The 21,408-nt window shown below is 31.8% G+C and overlaps 2 protein-coding genes across 3 annotated transcripts; one reads left to right on the top strand and one right to left on the bottom strand.

Moving 5' to 3' along the window:
• Positions 1-1,144: 1,144 nt before the first annotated feature.
• On the bottom strand, positions 1,145-10,523 carry LOC18043456 (uncharacterized protein At4g17910). 2 transcript variants are annotated; one of them, XM_024186558.1, is made up of 18 exons: positions 10,401-10,523; positions 8,799-8,911; positions 8,386-8,472; positions 8,237-8,300; positions 8,101-8,146; positions 7,882-8,015; positions 7,699-7,772; positions 7,520-7,595; positions 7,321-7,410; positions 6,496-6,569; positions 5,767-5,854; positions 5,535-5,661; positions 5,356-5,460; positions 3,958-4,087; positions 3,796-3,847; positions 3,654-3,698; positions 1,857-1,955; positions 1,145-1,750 (listed from the first exon to the last, which is right to left on the bottom strand). In XM_024186558.1, the coding sequence occupies exons 3-18, from the start codon at positions 8,421-8,423 to the stop codon at positions 1,598-1,600; spliced, it is 1,395 nt and encodes a 464-aa protein (XP_024042326.1). In that variant the 5' UTR covers positions 8,424-8,472; positions 8,799-8,911; positions 10,401-10,523; the 3' UTR covers positions 1,145-1,597. The 2 variants fall into 2 exon arrangements, with proteins under 2 accessions (XP_024042326.1, XP_024042325.1); XM_024186557.1 differs by lacking the exon at positions 8,799-8,911.
• Positions 10,524-19,981: 9,458 nt separating this feature from the next.
• Positions 19,982-20,853, top strand: LOC18043455. Its single transcript, XM_006436492.2, has one exon. It carries the CDS (start codon positions 20,163-20,165, stop codon positions 20,604-20,606), a length of 444 nt encoding a protein of 147 aa, XP_006436555.1. The 5' UTR covers positions 19,982-20,162; the 3' UTR covers positions 20,607-20,853.
• The last annotated feature ends 555 nt before the right edge of the window (positions 20,854-21,408 follow it).

The raw sequence follows: 21,408 nt of genomic DNA, 5'->3' as shown, positions 1-21,408 counted from the left end.
GAGAATAAATTTCATTTTTGGACTAAAAAGACATTTCAGGTGGGAGTACGAGTCTATGGACAAAGTATCAAATATATACTTAAAATTATCTAGCAAAACAAAGTATACACTTATATTTATATTTACATTTATCATAAATACCTGCAATAAATGTGAAGTACTGTAGAATATTTCGATTTAACGGTTTTTTACGAAAAAAAAAGTCACCCTATCACCTAAGTAACTTTTTTTTTATCTAATAAATACATTTAAAAAAACTTAAAAAGAAAATGAAAAGTTGCTTTCATTTTTTAAAATTGTTAAGCAAAGGAATTTGCTTATTTTATTGTTTATTTCTTTTAGTGCACTCGATTATCTTAAGGTGTAAAATTAAAGATTAAAAAAATCGATATTCATTTATTTGAGTACTCTTTTCATATATGAAAACCCCAACGGAAATATCTCGTGAGAATTTAATACATGCAAATTTAAAAACTGAAATAAGAATTTTTTTTTAATGAAAATTTTAAATCCTAATAACAAATTAGCTATATATGTTTATATATAGAGTTTCCAATCAAGTACTTCTCACTATATTAAAATTAAAGATAAGTTAAAAAATTTAATGCAGATTTACACTACAAGATTAAAGTTTGTGTTATATATATATATATATATATATATATATAGAAATATTCCAATTAAGAATCTCTATCCATATTAATATATAGAAATGCTCTAATTAAGGATTTTTCTTTTTAGAAGGATAATTAAGGATTCTTGATCATATTTAAGGAAGGAATAAACTAACGATAAAAAAATAAAAATTCCAATGCATCATAATTTTTCCCATAATATATATATATATATATATATATATATATATATATATATATATATATTATTTTTTAACTTATCTTAACTTTAATATGATTAAAAAACCTTAATTTGAAACTCTCTCTATCTCTATATATATACATTTTTGCATCTCTATATATATATATATATTTGCTGTTATGCTGTAACACCTACAAAGGGCAAAGTGTACAAATTTAGTTCGTGTAGACCAACGCAAGTGTCCAGCAGCTATGACGTTACTAAACAGTACGTCTCTACTTTTTCGATGTACCGTAAAAAATTAATAAAAGGTAATTATGAATAAATTGTTTTGTAGTGTTGTTCTTCTGTTCTCTTTATGTATCAAGTATTGTATAGTTTCTCCAAATCCTGCCGCTTTTACTTTTTCTGGGAAAAATGGTCATGTCCATGCGGCTCTTCTATTGTACTATTTCCGTCTTTATATCATATCAATGTGAAAACCACCTAACATTCTAATAACCTAGCAACAAGCATACAAGTGCATTAAGTAATAATCTGCTTTTCAGTTTTCACATGGAAATTAACCCATCATTCCTCCTTAGAGGTACCATTCTGTATCCATGAAGCCACCTGTGTAATGTGTGGATGAAGGGGGTGGGTCTTAATTTAAATCAGAAATTAAACCATTCCTATCACTTTCAGCTACTGCTGTATCTACATGTGCACCTCCATGTGCTCTTGACAACAGGTCCGCTCTGCATCCTCGTTTCACAAGGATTCCATAATAACAAAAGTAAGCCTACCAAAATTTTAACCGAATGCCATAAAAGTCTGCAATTCCAATGATCATGGACACACAGAAAGTGTAGCCAAGCAACAAAAAAATGGCTGAGATTGTTGAGGTAGATAGGGTATCTGTCGTTAAGTTTACCAACCCAGTGAAAATATTTGCCTGTACATATTACAAAAACAGAAAACAGTCCACAGACTTTTGATATGAGCAAGAAAACGTGAAACATACACAACTTTCAATGTGAATAACAGCTAGTTTTGCTCACCAGAACAAATGAAGCCAGTAAATTTCGATTGAATGCTTCTTCAAGAGCTGAAATTTTACTTCCGGGGATATAATCAGTAAGCATAAACCCTCCTATAAGCTGAAAAAGAGCAAACTTTTAGTTGCTACGCATCATATTTTATAGAAAATTATTTAAGAAAAAAAAAAACAAGACAAAACAAAAATCAGTTATGATCCATAAAGAAACCAAAATTGTATACACTGATGGATTGCCTCTTTAAGGATGAAAGTTTGTCCTACATTAGAAGCAATAAGATCACCCAAATCCAGTAATGCAGGAATCACATTTGGCCTCAACAATATCCTTTGATATCGTGAAGACAGCTTATTAATCTAAACTTCCTTTTGTCTTGGCAGAATAAATCATGCAAGTAATGTATTTTATTTACATCTAGTCTAAAGTATACTCACAAAGAGCTGTGTATATATTCATTATTCTGAGCCCCAATGCCCATGGCCACACCGAAGATGCTCAAGTTTCTATTGTCGAAATTGCAGGGAATACCTAACCAATGATGTTTGCCTTTACCAAATAATGTTAACATTTACATCACAGGTGTAATGGTCTATGCAGCTTGAGTAGAGTAAATACAAGGTTCATATATTGGGAGCAAAAATTTTACGTAAAGAGCTAGGGATAAGCAGTACAAGTAACACCAATCTCAGAAAGCAGAAAAACAGCATCATTTGCCTAACAACTTCTCAAAATGATGATCCTTGAATCACCAAGGAAAATATTATCATTCTTATGTTTGTCAATGTCTACACATCACAGGGGAAGTCAGGGCTCCTCATGTGCATTCGCCTAAGAAGAGCCACTAGTTGAAATACATCAGATACCTCAAGAGATTCATAAAAGACTGGACTATGTAACGAAAATTCTGGAGACTAGCTCACTGGTATCATGCAACTTCCACATGGGTCAAACATTACATCAAAATTCTTGAGCAAGAAGACAACTCTCTTCTATAAGATATTTAGCACCACGTGTTCCATCTACATGTATTAAACAACACTTCAGAGACAGGATTTATTTTGCAATCTTCCCTTCTAACTTCTAAGGCATCTCATTTGTCCACAACTAATCAGTGCCTTCAGTTCTCCATTAGATTCAGATTGAACCAAACAGAATACTAAGGGGTCATCTACTGGTTAAAGGAAGTAGGTTGTCACGAGATGAGTATTTTGTGCAGCAACCCTGTGCAGCACTTAGACAACAAGGATCTTGGCAAAAAACCATCATATCCCAAGCAATACCCGCCAGGACTAAAACATGAGCCTGCTCAATTTCATAGCAGTCAATGCTCAACCAAACAGACTATCAGTAGAAATTTCTGCATAGAACCAAACCTCACTGGGGAAAAAGGTGACTGTATAATCTCACATTGGTCATTACTCACGACATCATTACCCAAACTCAAGTTTCATTTTACTTGATCTGTCAAATTTTCTTTCTTCAAAAGACAAACGGACCTTTCCCATTGAATGCCCACTATCTGCATTAGACTAGCAATGACTTTCCCACACAATCATTCACCGTGTTTACAACTCTATAACGAGTCTACTGAGACAACCGATCTCCCTCCAATAGTAAAACAGATATAAAGAATGAAATAGAAGACATCTTAATTCAGAAGATAACTCTTTAAAATTGAATTTATCACAATGAAATGCACAAGGGACTATATAAGAACATTTCCATAGAAAAAATAAATAAATAACTCTTGGTAAAATAGTCCTAAACTGGACTTCACGGTAGTGTAGAAACAGTAATAACCTGTAGGTTCAGAGACGCTATCCATGTAACATAGGCCAGGTTGCACTGCCACAGAAAAAAAAAAAAAATTGATTTCCATCAATACTATAGACAACAGACCCAACAGACCCCCATGAAATTAAATAAGAAATTGACAAACTACCATTCTACGAGAAACTCTTTCAATGTGCCTGTCTAGGAGGAGGGTTAATAACCTAGCATGCAGTGCTGAAATTAGTTAGAGTGCCATCTTCAGAATAACAATGTTAAGGAAATTGATAAAGATTATAGCCTGGTTACAGATCTTTTCAAACAAGAGTCATACCCAGTCAGAATACCAAGAAGCCAGGTTTTAATGAAAGCTGCCTTGTTGCTTCTTGATGCAGATTGGGAATTATTTCCAAAGAAAATATAGTGACCCAACTGGACACCAACAAGATATAAGCCCCAATATCCTGGGAAATAACAATAATCAATTACTTGACAAAGATTATTCATCTAAAATTACTAGGGAAAAAAAGGACAAATAAAAGTTACATGGCTAAACAGATAAAACACCACATTCCAGTTCTATTAATAGGAGAAATAAGATTCTGAGATACAAAAATATAAAACAAAACAAAACCACTTTTTTTTTTTTTTTTGACAGTCCTCGTGACTTAGAGATTTCCCATAAACAGAAATCATTAGACCAAACCTCTGATATTAGCCGCATAAGCATTAATTAGTCAAAAGCATAAGCATGTAACAAAAACAAAATGATTCCCAAGCTTAGAAGTATCAATCAAATCATATTTAAATAACATGCAACATACAGGGAACATCTCCCCTGAAATTGAACATAAAAGATCAATATATAGATCACAAGAAAGGGAACTGCAACAGACAACACAATACGCCTCCTTTGTTTGCTTCAAGCGGTCAACCACAGGTTATATAGAGAAGAACTTACTAGCAAAACAAATCTTAAGAGATGTTAAATACAATATGTCTTCATGTGTTGGTTTAGATCAGTTTTTAGCAAAAATTAGAACCAAACTGAAGTAAGCAGCTCATAGGAAAAACTAAAGTCCTCATTTATTTCCTACAGTTTTAATCTCCTATTAGGTCATAATTAGAATACTAAAGTTTGAATCAGAATTTTGTAACAAACTGAGCTAAATCAAATAATGGATACCCAGTCATGTACCCGTGCCCCATTAGTAGCCTATGCTGTCAGTACTGGTTATTGGGGCTTCCATATTCCTTGGATGAAAACAAAGTAGGAGACAAATAAAGCATTGAAATACCTGAACAAGTTCTTTAAGAGACTACACATAAAATGGTTTGAAAGTACAGATATGTTGGCGCATTAATGAATGCATGCAGACAACGAATTGCTAATGTCTTTCCCATTTCATATTATCATTTTAGCCATTCTGATAACATGTATCATTGTTTTTTAGCCATATTTAGCATCATAATAATGTACCGCCTCCCTTTCGTCACATTAGAAGTAGACTTATTTTTCGTCACATTAGTACAGATTTCTTTTCTCTTGCCTTTTAATACCAAACATTTTCATACCATCAAACTTCTGACGTTTTCATAAACTCAAATGGCATAACTCCTTTTAAAATGCAAAAATGTCTAACACCTGTCATTACAAAGCCAATTTAAAAGACAAAACAATATAAAGCATTAACCAGGAAAACCAATACATTTTTTTCCAATTTATCCTCACCAAAAATGCTAAATATCCCTTCTTTGTTTTGGCTTATGATATCCGTTCCCCTTTCATTAGAAAGCAGATACACATTTAACCCACGAATCAACCAACTTTGGTAACCTGAAAATGACAACTTAAACGAGATTAACTCTTCAAGATGCAGAAATAAGATAAATATTAGGTTGAATACACACCAATTAGAATTACTGAACCAAGAATTCCACAATATTTGGGGCGAATATTAATGATTGAAGTAAGAATTGATACAGCAGCAAGTGTAAAAAAGAAATTCCAGTGCACTCCATATTCTCCAACATGAACCTACAGGGGTAACAGAAAACTAGTTTCATAGAGCACTAACTCCGCAAAGAGAGTATTATAGACAACACTAGTAAGAATAAGAAAAACTAAAGAAATATATTATACCTGATAGTCCACACCTGTTGTAGAAACAATCCGGCCAAACCCCAGTAATATTAGTGGACCAGTAGATTTAAGCGCACTCTTCCAATTCCTGCAGAACCATAAACCACTGAGAAAACTCTATACACATATTCATTAATTAGTCGAATCTGGGTATTCAACATCAGGTAATCAATGTATTTCAATAACCTATGGCCAATATCGATATCCCTCACCTTTACTGCACCTACAAATCATGACCATCACAGATGATATTTTACCCTTCAGAGCCCATGGAGATGGAAATACAATGACATTGGACATTTATAGCAAGAACAAGGAATACCATAATATTTATCTTCGTTATGCCACCAGAATACAACATTGTAAAGACTTACAAATCCCTCAAATATAAAATTTGGCCGCACCGAAAATGCAATAAAAACCAATTGAGATATAAAAGGACAACTCAAGCCAAATAATAGATTCATTTCCCAAACTCAAGCAAATTGGTCTGCTCACGACATGAACTTTGTCTTGACTCATTTTTAACTGCCCTGTTGTCTATCAATACTTACACATACATACATATGTTCATGGAGACATACATAGAATGCAAAAATGCACTTGTAATCTCATATTCCAAAAAACAAATTCCTGGAGAAAACATCATTTCCTCATAAACTCTGGTTCCAGTCATTCATATTCAAAGCAAGAAGCTAATTCCAAAACAATAAAGCATAGAATGCTCACATTGACTGGATATTTCGGGCTTGTCGTGAAACTATTGCATTCGCAAACACAAAGGACCCAACCCCTAGATCCATCTGATGTAATCACATAAGATATACATTTCGTCAATTGAAAAGAGAAACATCAGAAAATCTATCGACCAACAACTTGATACAAAATTAGTGACTTAAGTTTAGTAATACAAAAGGAAGAGGAAGATAAGAGAGAGAAAGTCTATCCCCAAGCTCCATCTAATGCACTCACAAGGCTTTAGTTTTGGAAAGTGTTTCAGCTGTAATACAAGTCATTCTGACTTCTAAAGAGAAGCAGAAAGTTATCCTTTTACTTTTCTTCTTAACTCCAATGATTTGACATTTCTTTTCCTCTGTGAACTGACAGGGAGCCAAAACTTAGCCATCTAAGACCACTAACGGCAAACTTCAGCGCATAATCTTCTGGTTAAAAACCATTCCAGCCTGTCAATTAGCTAATGATGAACACAATTCATTCAAGAAGATATGCAGCCACTTTCAGATGGTATAAAGGTAACTCAATTTTTTATGCTGTCATATGGAAGTTAATTTGTAACTAATCAATCAATTAATGCCGCAAGGACACAACACAAGTTCTACTGCTTAATCCTATATCTACCAAGAGACGCTCTTTCTAATTTTTGTACCACAGCTATAGCAAACAACCGTATCGAAAAACAGAAAAAAAATAAAATAAAAATAAGTTAGTAATGAAATAATAGCCATGACAACACGGCAGCAACAATGGCAATGTTGATGAATGACGAAAAATCAGGAACAACAATAAGACATGATACAATGTGTAAGAACTTACCAAACCAGTGCCATAAGTCTCAGTCTTAGCATTTTCTCTGGGAAATATTCTGAAGTCAACAGCCAAGATACAGAAGCATGTTATCAACATCTGCAGCATTTACCCTCCTCGTCATATAAAAGGACAAAATGCAAATGTACTCATCCAAAAAAATAAATAAATAAAAGAGGATGGCAATGTGTAAATGAGATTATGTTACCGTAGACACTCGGTATGATGTTAAAAATGACCTAATAGAATGGATTCTGTGTTCCAAATCTGGAGGCGAACCAAATCTGTATTGAATCATATATATATATAGCTTTCAGTCAGTTTGTTTGCACAAAGCACTCACGCAATACTATTTAGCATTATAGATCTCAGTTTACAAGATCCAACCTTTTAGCTGCTGCCGTTGCAAAAAATAGCATAAACCCCAAAAATGACCCTATATAAGCCCAGTCTGCTAGAATCTGTCATTGATACTACTAAACATAAACACAAGGACAATTGTTGAAAACTAGAAAATTTATATCAAGGTATGGAGACTAGAACACCCAAGAGAAAATGAAAGGAACTTACAGTGAAAAATAAAGTCATGGGAATGAGAATGAAGAGAAAATCCACCATTAATGTAGCAAAGTAAGCACTCAAATTCTTAGGAGCTCCAATCAAATCATCATCCTTCTTCAATGACTTATCAGTGGCGTAGCAATCTGAAGAAACATATTAGCGACAACATATGTTAATCTCACTCAATTCAGGAATTAAAAAGTTAATTTTTGACTAAAATTTAATTACCAATCGGGCAAAATGAGCTGGTTAAATGTCGCAGAACCATTGAAATCTGAAAGCACAATAAATATAAATAAAAAATTGCAATAACCTAAACATAAACAAATGCAGTAATTTTATTTAAGTAAAAAAAGGAACTTACGGGTACAATTGACAAAAGCGCCCAGATTTTGGAAAAAGATGATCCAGTCAAATTGCTTACGAATCTGAAAGGAAAAAAAATGAAATGAAAAGAGGACTTACATGAATAATGGAAATGATGAAGAAATGAGCTAGAGGGAGTGTGTGTACTCTTCTTTTAGTTGCTTGCTTGTGTTGAAAGACGCCATGAATACAAAAGTGAAAATGGCCCCCAAGTGTTGTGATCAGTTAATGCACCTACAAAAGTAATGTGTTTAGTAGTAGAACAAGGGGAAAAGAGCTTATGAGTTCAAAAAGTAAAGACTTACAGTAAAAATATAAAAATTGCAGCAGCCCATTAAAAATAGGAATGCAGCTGACAACATTTACTATCTATTAATTGATTTCCACGGGGGGGTTGGGGTGGGGTTTGGTTGGGGCGAGGGACACACAGAGTAACCCTAAAACCAACCTGCTTGTACAAACTATTTTGTACACATTGACGTTTGTAAAACACTATTGGTTGAATAAAGACACAAATTAATAAAAATAAATCATGTAGGTCAAGTGGTGTTTCATCCAACCTATGTGTTATGCCAGATCAGTTTGTATGGTTTGTGCAAATAGTTTATGTGGTTTTGCAAGATCAAGACGTTCCACAGTTCCACTCTGATCAAAACATGACCATTATGTTGACCTGCTTCAACAGATGTGATTATGAGTGCATCTTCAAATTTGTTCCATATAGTATCTAGTAAAGCAACCAAACAAGAGTAATTAACACAAATAGTCAAATAATATTTTATTACAGAATCTGTTTATTACAAGCACTAACTCAGGACTTGGAATATGGCTATCGATCATGTCTCAAGATCCCAAACCAATCTGCCCTCCAACTATGACTTCTTCCCTATGGACTAGGGATCACACTATTACTAGGATTATCCTTATCAGGAATAGTACACTTTTACTTAAGTAAAGACTAGACAGACTATAGTAAGTGGATTAAGAATATTTATGGGTTGCAAATTGTACAGCTTCAGAATATCATATCTATTCAACAAATAGCATTGTATTTTTTCTATGAACGTTAATTTCAGATAGAATCATGGTAAAATTTAGAAGTCTTAATATTCCTAAAAGCTCTAAGGTTGTGATCAGCTACCGGTAACTAAAGAAAGAACATCCAAGTTAAAGGCACAAACCGATGTTCAAAGGAAAATGGTTGTGATGAAACATTGTGTAAGAAAATTTATGGAAAGATACACATGCATATGACAGTGAATCAAATAAGAAAGGATAAACAGTTACAGAATAAGATTTGAAGAATGCACAAGCTAGGATGACATGACACTTCTCATGGGAAGAAATGTCAGCCAATTAGGACTCACATTTTTGTAAATCAATTTAAAAACACTACTATATAACAATTACTGAAAAAAATAAGGAACAACGTCAGCCTCCTTAGCTACATTGATTGACCATTATTTATGAAATTGTATCATCAATTGTATCAAGAATTACAGTGATCGGTCACAGTTATACATCAACTGTCCAATAAAGCACACGTTAACCCCAAGATTACACCCCGTATGGTTCTCAAACAAATTTGAAGCACAACTAACAGACATCTTATCGCAGCATGTCAACTCATAATAGTAAGCCATTGGGCAAATAGTCAACTCAACTAAGAGGAAAAGAGGCAGACAAATGAAACATTGACTACGAGCATCGTAAACTGAGCTCAATAGCAATCACAACACAACCCATATCATTCATGATCCACCAGCTTTACCAACAAGAGATTTAAGTTTGAAATTTAAGTTTCATGAACACGCCACACCTATCTTGAGTTTACTCTCATGTTAAATATAATTAGAAACTGATAATTCGAAGCATAGGGCCGCAAGGACTAGATCATTACAGACGCGTGCAAGCTCAAATACGACATTAATTTCAGACTCATTAGTATAGTAATAAGCAAATGAGCAGCCTTCACAATGAGAAATCAATTTGCAATACGATTACAGAAACTAAGACAATCAAACCACATTTAATATTACATAAAAAAAACCGTAATAGCCACATCACAGATTATATTTTAGTGCCTTTAATCGAATAATGAAATTTTAGTGCGTTAATCAAATAATGAAACACAGTAACACAGTAATATTAATTGCCTTTACCGTGAGTCTATTTCTCCATTTTCTGATCGGTGAAGAAACGCGTGCGTGCCGCCGGAAATGCTTGCCGCCGTCTAGTAACAACAGAACGATGATTGGTTTTGCGATTCAGTAACAATCGTGAAGAAGAAGATGAAGAAGAAGAAGAAGAAGAAGAAGAAAGGAGTTGCGAGTTGGGCCTTGGGCTTTTGGGTTTTAGAGGTAGGGGTATTTTGGTCCTAAATCACAATTTGGGTTATTTGTGCAGAAAAAGTTTGCAACGGATATTTGTGGTATTAAGAAATTTAGCAATTAACTTCTACATGTTTCTTAGCTAGAACCCTAGAAGTGGCGCTTGAGTTATTATTGGAAGCCATTATTTAGTTTAAATTTATATGTCTGATGGCTGAAAAATATGTTTGGTTTTGAATGAAGAATGAAAAGATGTGAATATTTTGTGTTTGAATGACTTACAGTATTTGCAATGGCTCATAGTTGTTATTATTGAATGATAAAGTGTTAAATTTAGAGTATTTACCTTGCTATTGTAATGTTTGAAATGGTTTGAGATTGCTAATATCGAATAATATTATTAAAATTGAGGTGTTTTACTTGTACCAATTGAAATTTGATATTTAAATGCACACAGGAAGTTTATATAATCAGAAAAATAAATTTTTTTTAATCTAATGCTTACTTTTTAGGATAATTTTATAAATTTTTTTCTTTTATAATTTATTTCTTTTCAAAGACAAAATTGTTTTAAAGCTCCAGTGACATAATTGACTTTTAACTTACATTATATTAAATGATTAGTTATTTTTAACTTTTTAGTGGTAAAATGATAACAGGTTAAATATTAGGTGATCAAATATAGTTATCAATAAATTTGGTATTTAATTGATAATATCCCATATAAAAAATAAAAAAAAATCTCAAAAATTAAAATAAGTAAGGGCATTATGGTCCTAATGTCACAATTTGGGTTAAGGAAAAAGCTTGTAAGAGGGTATTTGTGAGATTAGAAAACTACTTCGGGGCATGTCCGTAAATTTGCCATTGACAACTTAGCAAACCTGTAATGGAACAGTTACACCTTATCATGCACTCTCAGGATGCAGCGTCGGTGTAGTGGAACAGTTGCACCTTCTCCACTTCATCTATATTTCCAGGTTAATTTTAAAATTTTTAATTAATTTGAAGTTTGAGAAGATTACACAATCCTAGGTTGATTGATTTTCGCTAATTTTGATTTTTAAATCAAAGTTTTATGTTCAAACTCTCACGTGCTTACTCAACTCGCTATCACATTTGATGTATACCATCTATCCCAATTGAATTTAGATCCAATGTAGTAGTGTTGACCTTATTTGCGCTGCTTTTTTTTTCTTCATCTCTGGCTTGCATAAAAACTAAAAATAATAACAATAATAATAATGACACATTAAAACTGTCATTAAAACTGTACATGTACATAATTAATGCGTATTGTAGGATCTTTTGCAAATAAATATTAGAAGATGTGGAGAATCTATTCCCATCCATCATAGCCTTTTAAAAATTTATTTAAAAATCTAATTAGCATTGAATGTGAGCCGAATCGAACTGAACTAACTTTTAAATATCATTCATGTTAAATTCTCAAACCCAAATAAATTGCAATGCAAACCAAAACCAATAAAAACTTAACTGAAACCTAAAACATCCACCCTTCAGTTTAATAATCTAAATTCGTGATTCTTTCCCTAACCTTCGTTGCCAAGAAATATATATATATATTTTTTTTTTTGGGTTGTGCATCAGTCCATTGTAATATGGTCTAACCTTGGGGTGGGCATGTGTTGGTTTGGTTTAGATTTTAAGTCAATCTAAACCAAACCATCAAAATTTAGGCCCAATCCAAACCAACTCAAATATTTTTAACTCAACCTAAAGGAATCCATTTGGGTTTGGTTTGAATTTTATAATCAAAATATTTTTTTTATTTTTATAAATTTAATTGTATAAAAATTTTAATTATTAAATTAACATTAAAATATAAAAAATTAGTGGATAAAAAATTATAAATAATAGATTGTAGAATAACTTCATCCTTAAATATTAACCATATTACAATATAAATTCTAACAATGTTAATATAAATTAAAACACGAAAAGACATCTCAACTCAAGTATCAAAGCAGTCCATCAAAATTAAATTAAATTAAATTATTCAATTTTATAATTTTAAATCTTCCAAGAAATAAATCTAAAATTTATTGTAATTAGAAAAAGCTCCAAATTTTCAAATGCGATAAGAAAAATTAGACATGAAATCCAGTTAGATTTAAATTTAATTAAAAAATAACGATATAATCATAATTTATTTAATAAAATGTTATAATCAATTACATTTTTAATTTTAGCAAGTTACAATACAAATGGGACTATAAAATTATATTAGAGGATTTCATAAAAATATTGTTTGAATAATTTATTAAAATATTAATTTAGCCTTTTAACTCAAGTTGAAATTGTAAAAAATTATAATAATAGTGATTATTAATTTATAAATCATTAGTTTTGAAACAATATTAATGACCACCCAACAATAATAAAGACTTAAACTCTAAATTTTGGTCTATCTAAAATTTTTCATGTCAAAGGAAATTTCTTTTTCTTTAAAAGTGGTTAGATTATTTTATATATCACTAGATACATGGCAAAAACACTGGTATAAAATTTCATCTCAATCTTTTTGTTTAATTTATTTTTCACTAACATGTCACATTAAATTTGTCCATGACCCATGGGTAAAGCATACCCAAACTATTATGAAATGATTTTTTGCATAAAAACTCAAATTTAACCCATTTCATTATTTATCTAACTCAAACCATTTTATTTAGTTTGGATTTGGTTAAACCCATGAGTTGTGGGTTTGTGCCCACCCCTAGTCCAACCTTTAAGAAGCTCAAGTTCTAGAGATAATAATTACTAAGGAGAAGAGGAGGGAACAAAATTTGCGGACCAACAATGTGACCATTTTGATTCATCATAAGACCTACACCATCCCTTAATTTTCACTCAAAAGTGAATTATTGTTACAATTTTTAGCCTCAATTTTCTCATGCAATACCGGCTAAGAATATTGCCCGTGACTGTTGTTTATCCTTTTGCAAATGGATGCTCTCAATCTCATGATGTTCTCTAAGAATAAATCAATTGTTTAGCTATGTATTAAGACAATTCGATCGATAATTGATAGTTAGTGTTCCATCAACATCAATAACTATTGACCTCTTTCCATAATTTCAGCTCTGTCATCATAGTATACGTAATACCAATTTAAACCTCATACTAATTCATGTTCTAATGAGCTTTTCAAGGTCGTACGACATAATTAAATATAATACTTTTATAATAGGGTGTAATCAATTATTTATACATTTTTTATCTGATAGCAATAATCTTATACCAACTAATAGAGACTGAAGTGATACGTCGAGGTTTCATAAATATATATACTTAAGAAGCAAAAACTTTATTCAATATATATACACATAAGGACACAACATTAAAAGCTAATAATATTTTTATAAATACATAATAACTGCTTCGTTAAAGATTCAGATAACTAGAGATTTTAAAATCTTACAACACCTAATTAATTCACTTGAAATGTAAAATCTTGGACCGAACATGCATGCTAATTTATAAAATATCATTGAAAAAATTGGGAGAGAATTTTAATTCTTATCTTCTCAATACTCAAATGTAAGAAATCCAGGCGGGATAAAAATCATTTCTCTAGTTGGATATGTAAACCATTCATCACCCGTATTCATATTTACAAATACTTCTTTTAATTGTGAAAAAAAAAATTCCTTTCTAGCTACAGAAACAAATAATCAGTGACAAATATTTTGGCTGTAGTCAAATTTTTCTTTTTTTTTTTCCCTTATGATTATGATGTTGATCCTGTCTATAAGATGTGACAAGGTGGCACCAAACCGTTTCAATAAATGACATTTGTATCCTATTATAGATAGTCAATTATGGTAATTATGATGATGATGCCCATATTAGACCACTATGATTGTTTGATGAAAAATTTTATAGAATTATTTTCAATTTGAATTTTCTAACAAGTGGGGATATATAAATGGAATAATTCATTATTATTTTTGGCATGATAAACAACTGTTGTCAAATAAGGTTAAGCTGCATAAAATACAAATTCTTAAAATGTGGATGTTTGTGGGAGAAAATAACTATATAAACTTAGACTAAGGTTGGTATTAGGAGCTTTTTTTTAAAAAAAAAAGTATTTTTAAGTTGTCCAAGTAATTTCTATAATATATCAAATAATTAATACTTAAATGTTTTTCCAAGAAGCCCTCATAACATTTTTTTTTATAATTCAAAATATGTTTCTGTCTATTTTGTCTAAATTCATTGTATATTAGAAAACGAAATCACATTAATTATTTCCCACAATGTCTACTTATTTGCAATACATTGCATGCTCGCCCTAATAATTGTGTGCTTTAAATATTTTGATTTTTTCCCTAGATATACTTTGATTTGCCTTCAAACCCATGTGCCAATGTTTGATCGCCTCATAGTTGACCCATGTGCCAATGTTTGATCGCCTCATAGTTGATCATTTAAGCAAACAAAAATGTGCCCATAAAAAAACAAATGAAGAAATTATATATATTCCTAGTTATACAGCTGGAGGTTCGTTTTTTGTGGCCACAATTAGAAGGCTCCATAATCTTGAGTTAGAAAGCAAATGAAAATCACTATATACAACAATGACAAAATTTAATTTAATAGTCTATTTCGATCGGCTGCTCCATGTGAAACTTTATTTGATTTTGTATGCCGTATTTACTGGGAAAAAAAAAAGATTGGATGGGGAAAAAGGAAACCCCATATTTAAGTTTCCACTATTCCGGGTCAAAGAATTTACACTAAAAACTTTTTATTATTCCTCTCTTGCTTCCTCTTTTTAATGGTTCAATTTGTCGTTAATTAAAAGACACTAATTAATCCACACTAGCTAGCTTGTAGAAAGAGAAAGAGATATGAAAAAGAAAAGAATATAAGCAACTTATCAATAAAGGTTAACATTAAATTATTCTTAATTAGTAAGAATAGATAAGACACAAGGAATAATTAAAGTGGTGGTTAAAGGGAAGAGCTAGAATGTTTCGTTAAATAAGTTTAAGTTAATTGAGCTACAGATTGACTTCAAAAAAAAGAATTGCAAGATTAATTTGAGACACAATTATGGTGAAATGATTGCACGTTTCCCGGTACAGATTGGCTTAAGTGAAGGAAGAATGTGTCCACACAAATCTAATCCGATCCCAAGGCTATAAGACAACTAACATGCATGAAGCCTCGTGCTCCTTGGATTCTATAAATCAAGATTTGTTTTAATAGAAAAAAAATATTAGATACATCGAATAGTAACCTAGCTACTTCAATAATATCATTTCATGTTCTTTTATATATATATATATATATATATATGTATGTATTTCACAAGTATATATGAGGGAGCGAGATTGCCGTTAATTTTTTCCCTATAGTTATTGAATTTTACCACTATATATTAGTATTTTCTATAATCTTCGTACTACTTCTTTTTAAAGAAAAAATTAATGAAAAACAAAAGTGTGATTTTTTTGTGGTTGGGATGAGTTTTTTTCCTTCATTTTTCTTTTCTTTCTTTTTTTTTTTTGTGTGAAAATTTTGACCTTAGAGTATTGATATACTATGAAAACAGTAAAACAGAATAAATAGTACAAAATGAAACAAGTGAAAGAGAAAATATCAATCTCCCAACATGTAAAATTATTAATAGATAGATTAATTTAGGTATGGACGTCTATTTTGTTATATGTATCAGTATTTAATTATGCAATGTCTCGTGAATGAAATTGAAATATTACATTTAAGCCATATTGTTAGCAGTGCATGGTAGTATCGCTAATCATAAGAGTTCATTTACAACGCAGAATCTATAAGTAATATCCGTAATATTTTTTAACAATAACAAAGTTTTTGTAATTAGTTATAAAAAAGAAAGAAAATACAAGAAATATTACTTATAGATGTTGCAATTTGTTTTTTTTTTTTTGGGTGAAAATTTTGACATTAGAGTATTAATTTATTATGAAAACAGTAAAAGAGAATAAATAGTGAAAGTTGAAATATGTGAATGAGAAAATTTTAATCTCCAAACATTTAAAATTATTAATAGGTAGATTAATTTAGATACGAATGTGTATTTGATATGTGTATCAGTACTCGTGCAATTATGCAGTGTCTTGTGAATGAAATTGAAGTATTACGTTTATGCAGTGTAATTAGGATTTACATGATCGTATTGCTAATCATAAGAGCTCATTTACAGTGCAATATTTGTAAGTAATATCAGTAATTTTTTTTTAACAGTAACAATTTTTCCATAGTTAATAATAGCATTATCATTTCTACATCTCAAATTTGGATGGAACATATAAAAGAAAATAAAAAATGCAAAGATTGTTACTTACGAATGAGTTAATAATTAAAATTTACGCTCTAGATATTTATCAAACTTATGACATCAATGTCACCTAGAAAATAATCAATTATGGGTGCCCACTTTTAAAAAAGATTTTTGTTGGGATTAATTTACAGTGAAAAACGGAACATCTAGTATGGCTAAGCAGACACTTCACGTGGAAAGATTCATTCTTGAAATGGTTGGTATTTGGTAAACCCAACATGCATCTTCTTCTTCCTCATATTTTTTAATAATTAAAAGATAAGTGTATTCAGGACTCCAACATGGTATCCTATGCAACGAAATCTTTAAAAACAATTCTTATCATTTACCAGATAATACCGAAAGAATAAAAGAAAAATTAATTCATCGCTGCTGGAGAGATAATGTAATTAAATTTAAATATTTAACGTTAAGTCAGAATTAGTCACCAACTTTTGGCTGCAAAACAAACAAACGTAAGTATCAAGTTCTTACGCGATCCACATGTGATTCAGCAAAAGTAAAAGCTCTTCATCAGATCCTGCATGCAAAGCTAAAAAGGACACTTTGATTATTCCATATGCGTCAATTCTCTATCTTCATGGAAACGCTGCCTGCCATGTGGCTGCGTCTTCCTCATTGGCCGTCTTTTTGTTGGCAAAACCTAATTACCTAATCCAATATTACTTACATCTATAGTTGTTCTATTGTTTGGACGTCGGTGCCTTCTAAAATGTGAATTCATGAATCCTTTACAGCACTGTAAAGTTTATATCCAATGCCTTTACAGAACTATAAGATAACGAGTAAAATAAGAACATTTGCACTAGAGAATGACTTATTACGTATGGATATAATTTACAAATCTTTTTTGTTTTAATATACTTACCGCTCAAAAGTTGGCTTAATTAAAAGGTACTCATAAGCTTAATATTATAATTTTATCACATATTCATTTCAGGATCGTAATAATCCTGTTTGCTGTAAAACCGCTGTCTATGGTGACATATCATTCTTAGTTTAGTGATTTCGAAGATTTCACCTTTTACGCATGGCAGTCCTCTCCAAATCATATCGATCCCACACACGGCATGGTGTGTCCATTTGCATACTCAACGTAATGTATATATGTCGCCGATATCAATTAATTGTCACAGGTGTATGCATAAAACTCACACTTAAAAGTCATCTTATAATTAGTTTATGCCAGCCTTAAAATTAGTTCTTATATACATTTGAAAATTTTATGTGTATTTATTTTTTCATGATTAGCCAAAATGTGCATGAATCAATAACCTACCGCAATAGATGCAGCCCAAGAGTACTCAAGATTTTTAAAAGATTAATATATATATTGTATTTGGTTTATAAATGATCTCTCAATTTATTTTGTAAATATGACAGTCCTTTATAGTTCATCCACAAGACCGTAAGTTTCAAATATTGAGGGCTGTTTAAGTAGGCGATGTCACTCTCTCTGAAGAGAGCTATGGGAGGACAAAATTATAAGTTTCAAATACTGAGGGCTGTTCTAGTGCGTAACATCGCTCTCCTTAATCCTTATCATGAGACTGCACAGCTCTCTTCATGAGAGCTGGCCATGTGTGATGTTGCTCTCCTCTTGCTTATTGAACACAATTCTTCAAATATTATAGAGCACGCATGTAGAATTACTTACAGTAATTTCCTTTAAAGCTCAGCTAAATCAAAGATATCCTTAACACCCATCAAGAAACTTCAAGTTAAAAGCCAAAAGAAAACAAAAATTTAAAGGGTTAAATTATCATACAATTCACATTAAAGAAAATGATAGCACCTCCATTAGAGAACGAATATATATATATATTCCCTACCTTGAAATTTTAAAGTGTGAGAAAGTTTGAGAAAATTTTAAAACCGCATGATTTTAAAGCATTATAAAATTAACACTTTAAAATCCTACGGTTTTAAAGTTTTTCTGTATTTTCTTATACTTTAGGGGAAACCTTAGGTGCAATTATGGTACCATGCCACAGTTACATCCAGTCGTTGGATGCCAGTGGATCCCACCAATTTAAGTGTATCCAACGGCTGGATACAACTGTGGTACGGTACCACAGTTGCACCATAGCCTGATCCTATACTTTAAAATCTTATATTGGAAAATTTATATATATACACACACATGTGTATATATATATATATATATTTTTTTTCCAATTAAGAATTTTCAAGTGCAGAAAAGTTCGAGAATGTTAGGAAATTGAGCTTCCTCCCAAGATCACTCCAAGCAATTTATCAAGCAACAAATTAATAGAAAAATTAAATGGAGAATACACCAATCACACAACACAAGATTTACGTGGAAAACTCCAAATCCGGAGAAAACCCACGGCCGTTGTCGAGAGACAACCAGAGAAAAATAATCACTATGTGGAAAATTATTACAACCACTCTCAGAAATAATTTTCTCTCACCCAAGCCTCAAATACATAATCCTGAGAAATATCCCTTAACGAAGTAAACCCGTAATACCCATATTGAGGAGTCAAATGCTCCTTCAATATAACTACATGCTTAAGAATATTTCTCTCTCTTAATTTCTCACCAAAACTTGGATTCTTTCTCTGGGATTTAGGATACCAAGCTCTTAAATGAGAGCTTCCTTTTATAGGCAAGATTTTGCCTAAAATCAAGCCAATTTTTCAACATTTAATAACCACCATTTCAATAGTTTTGACCACTTCCAATTGCTTATCAAACTTCTCGACTATCTCCAAATTGAATTCAAATGATATCTTCGAAATTGACTTTTCAACTCTTTTTTTTTTTAATCAATTTTCAACAGAGAAAGTATTAATTTCATAATACTTTAAAATTGTAAGCCAAGGTTTTAAAGTTTTTCTAAACTTTCTCGTATTTTAAAATACAGGATTGAAAATTTTATATATATATATAGTGAGAGAGAGAGAGAGAGTGTGGGAGGTTATTATCGTTTCACCAAGACTACGTCATTTTCCTTTGATGTTTACGGACAAACAGAAAATAATAAAAATAATAAAAGAATCCAACAACTTCACTTTAACCTTCAATCTCTTTTGCCTTCCCTCTTGCGTACGCCTTTCCCCATTTTCTCCTATTTATAAATAAACACAAATTACACAGACTCCTCATCTTCACCCCTCATCATATGTCTCTCTTATCTTTTAACACAACCAACAAGAAGTCAAACAAACAAATTTCAATTTCTTTAAATAATTAGCAGCTAGAGCTAGCTAGCCATGTCCAGTGATATTGATCATCAGCCGCAACCACTGATCATCATCAGCAATGATTCACCAAAGATCAAGCCGTCAGTAGTTAACATTGAAGAAAAAGAAGAAGAAGCACAAGAAGAGATCACCATGAAGGTTAGTAATAATAATACTGCCGCCACCGCGGCCATAATCTTACTGAGTAATATTAACGATGAACTGGATCTTCACACTCCAACGGAAGACGAGAACAAGATTCCCATAACCTTAACCCCACCACCGGCGCCGCGGAAGCCGGTGATTAAGAGGAAGGGAATTGCATGCAAGAGAAAGTTGTTTGGCGAGATTAATCATCAGGTCTCTCATCATCAGATCGTTAACAAAGAGGAGGTTGATGCGTTCTTTAAATCCAGTTTCGAGTCACTTGCTGGAAAATCCGCCATGATCGTGAAGAGATGCAAGTGTACATGAAGAACACTCTAATACAAGCTCATAGCTACAACTTTCCCTTGTTTTTTTTTTCTTTTCCTCTTTATTGTTCTTTCTTTTGAATGATCTCTATTTGTAAGGTTTATAATTCATGACTCATGAATAATCTTTGTATGTAAATCAGAAGTGTTATTACACGTTCATATGTATATTTAATTACTACTACGGCTGAGCTAGCTATAGCTAGCTAGGTTTCTTTCAATTGTCTGCTTGTTGGATCTGATGAAACTTTTAATGATCAGTAATTTAGTATGCTGAATTTTGTTTGATCAATGGTTTTTAGTTATATTTTTCATTTATGAATGAACTTGATGTTAGAGAGATACTTAATGGCTTACATCCCATCAAAGGAATCATAACGAGCCTTAGCCGGTAAATTAAGGGGGAAAAAAAAGAAAAGTTATGGAAAGCTATCATTAATTTCCTCAAGCAAACTGATAACAAGAGAGTCCAATAGCATCCTTAGAAAGAAGACCTAGAGTGGAATCAGGACCTTAGCCTTATGATCTGCAAGAACAGTACATTCCCTGTGCAAGAAATGCATAGACATGCATGATAGCATCCAGACAATTAAACCATGTGTTGGGAAGATTCCATGGAGGCTGTAAAAGAGAATTAAAAAACAAAAGACCAACATAGAATTCTCTCAAGCCACAAGACAAATGATACCAGCCACGCTGCCCAGCTACTTAGCTCTACAGTTGTTGTGACACCCTTTGTTAGATGAATGGTGATATTATTCATTCTTTCTATATTAATTATTCATTTTCAATTTGTTTTTTTC

Source organism: Citrus clementina, unplaced genomic scaffold (genome assembly GCF_000493195.1).
Source record: "Citrus clementina cultivar Clemenules unplaced genomic scaffold, Citrus_clementina_v1.0 scaffold_4, whole genome shotgun sequence".
Lineage (NCBI taxonomy): Eukaryota > Viridiplantae > Streptophyta > Magnoliopsida > Sapindales > Rutaceae > Citrus > Citrus x clementina.
Note: the sequence above shows the minus strand (reverse complement) of the source record. Positions and strands in the feature narration are given on the sequence as shown.

Bases quoted from the DNA above. Each gene is read 5' to 3' on its own strand.
- LOC18043456 (XM_024186558.1), bottom strand. From the start codon at position 8,423: ATGGCGTCTTTCAACACAAGCAAGCAACTAAAAGAAGA. The intron at 8,301-8,385 runs GTACACACACTC...TTTTCCTTTCAG, and splicing joins AGCAAGCAACTAAAAGAAGA to ATTCGTAAGCAATTTGACTG. The intron at 3,699-3,795 runs GTAGTTTGTCAA...TTTCTGTGGCAG, and splicing joins AAAGAGTTTCTCGTAGAATG to TGCAACCTGGCCTATGTTAC.
- LOC18043455 (XM_006436492.2), top strand. From the start codon at position 20,163: ATGTCCAGTGATATTGATCATCAGCCGCAACCACTGATCATCATCAGC.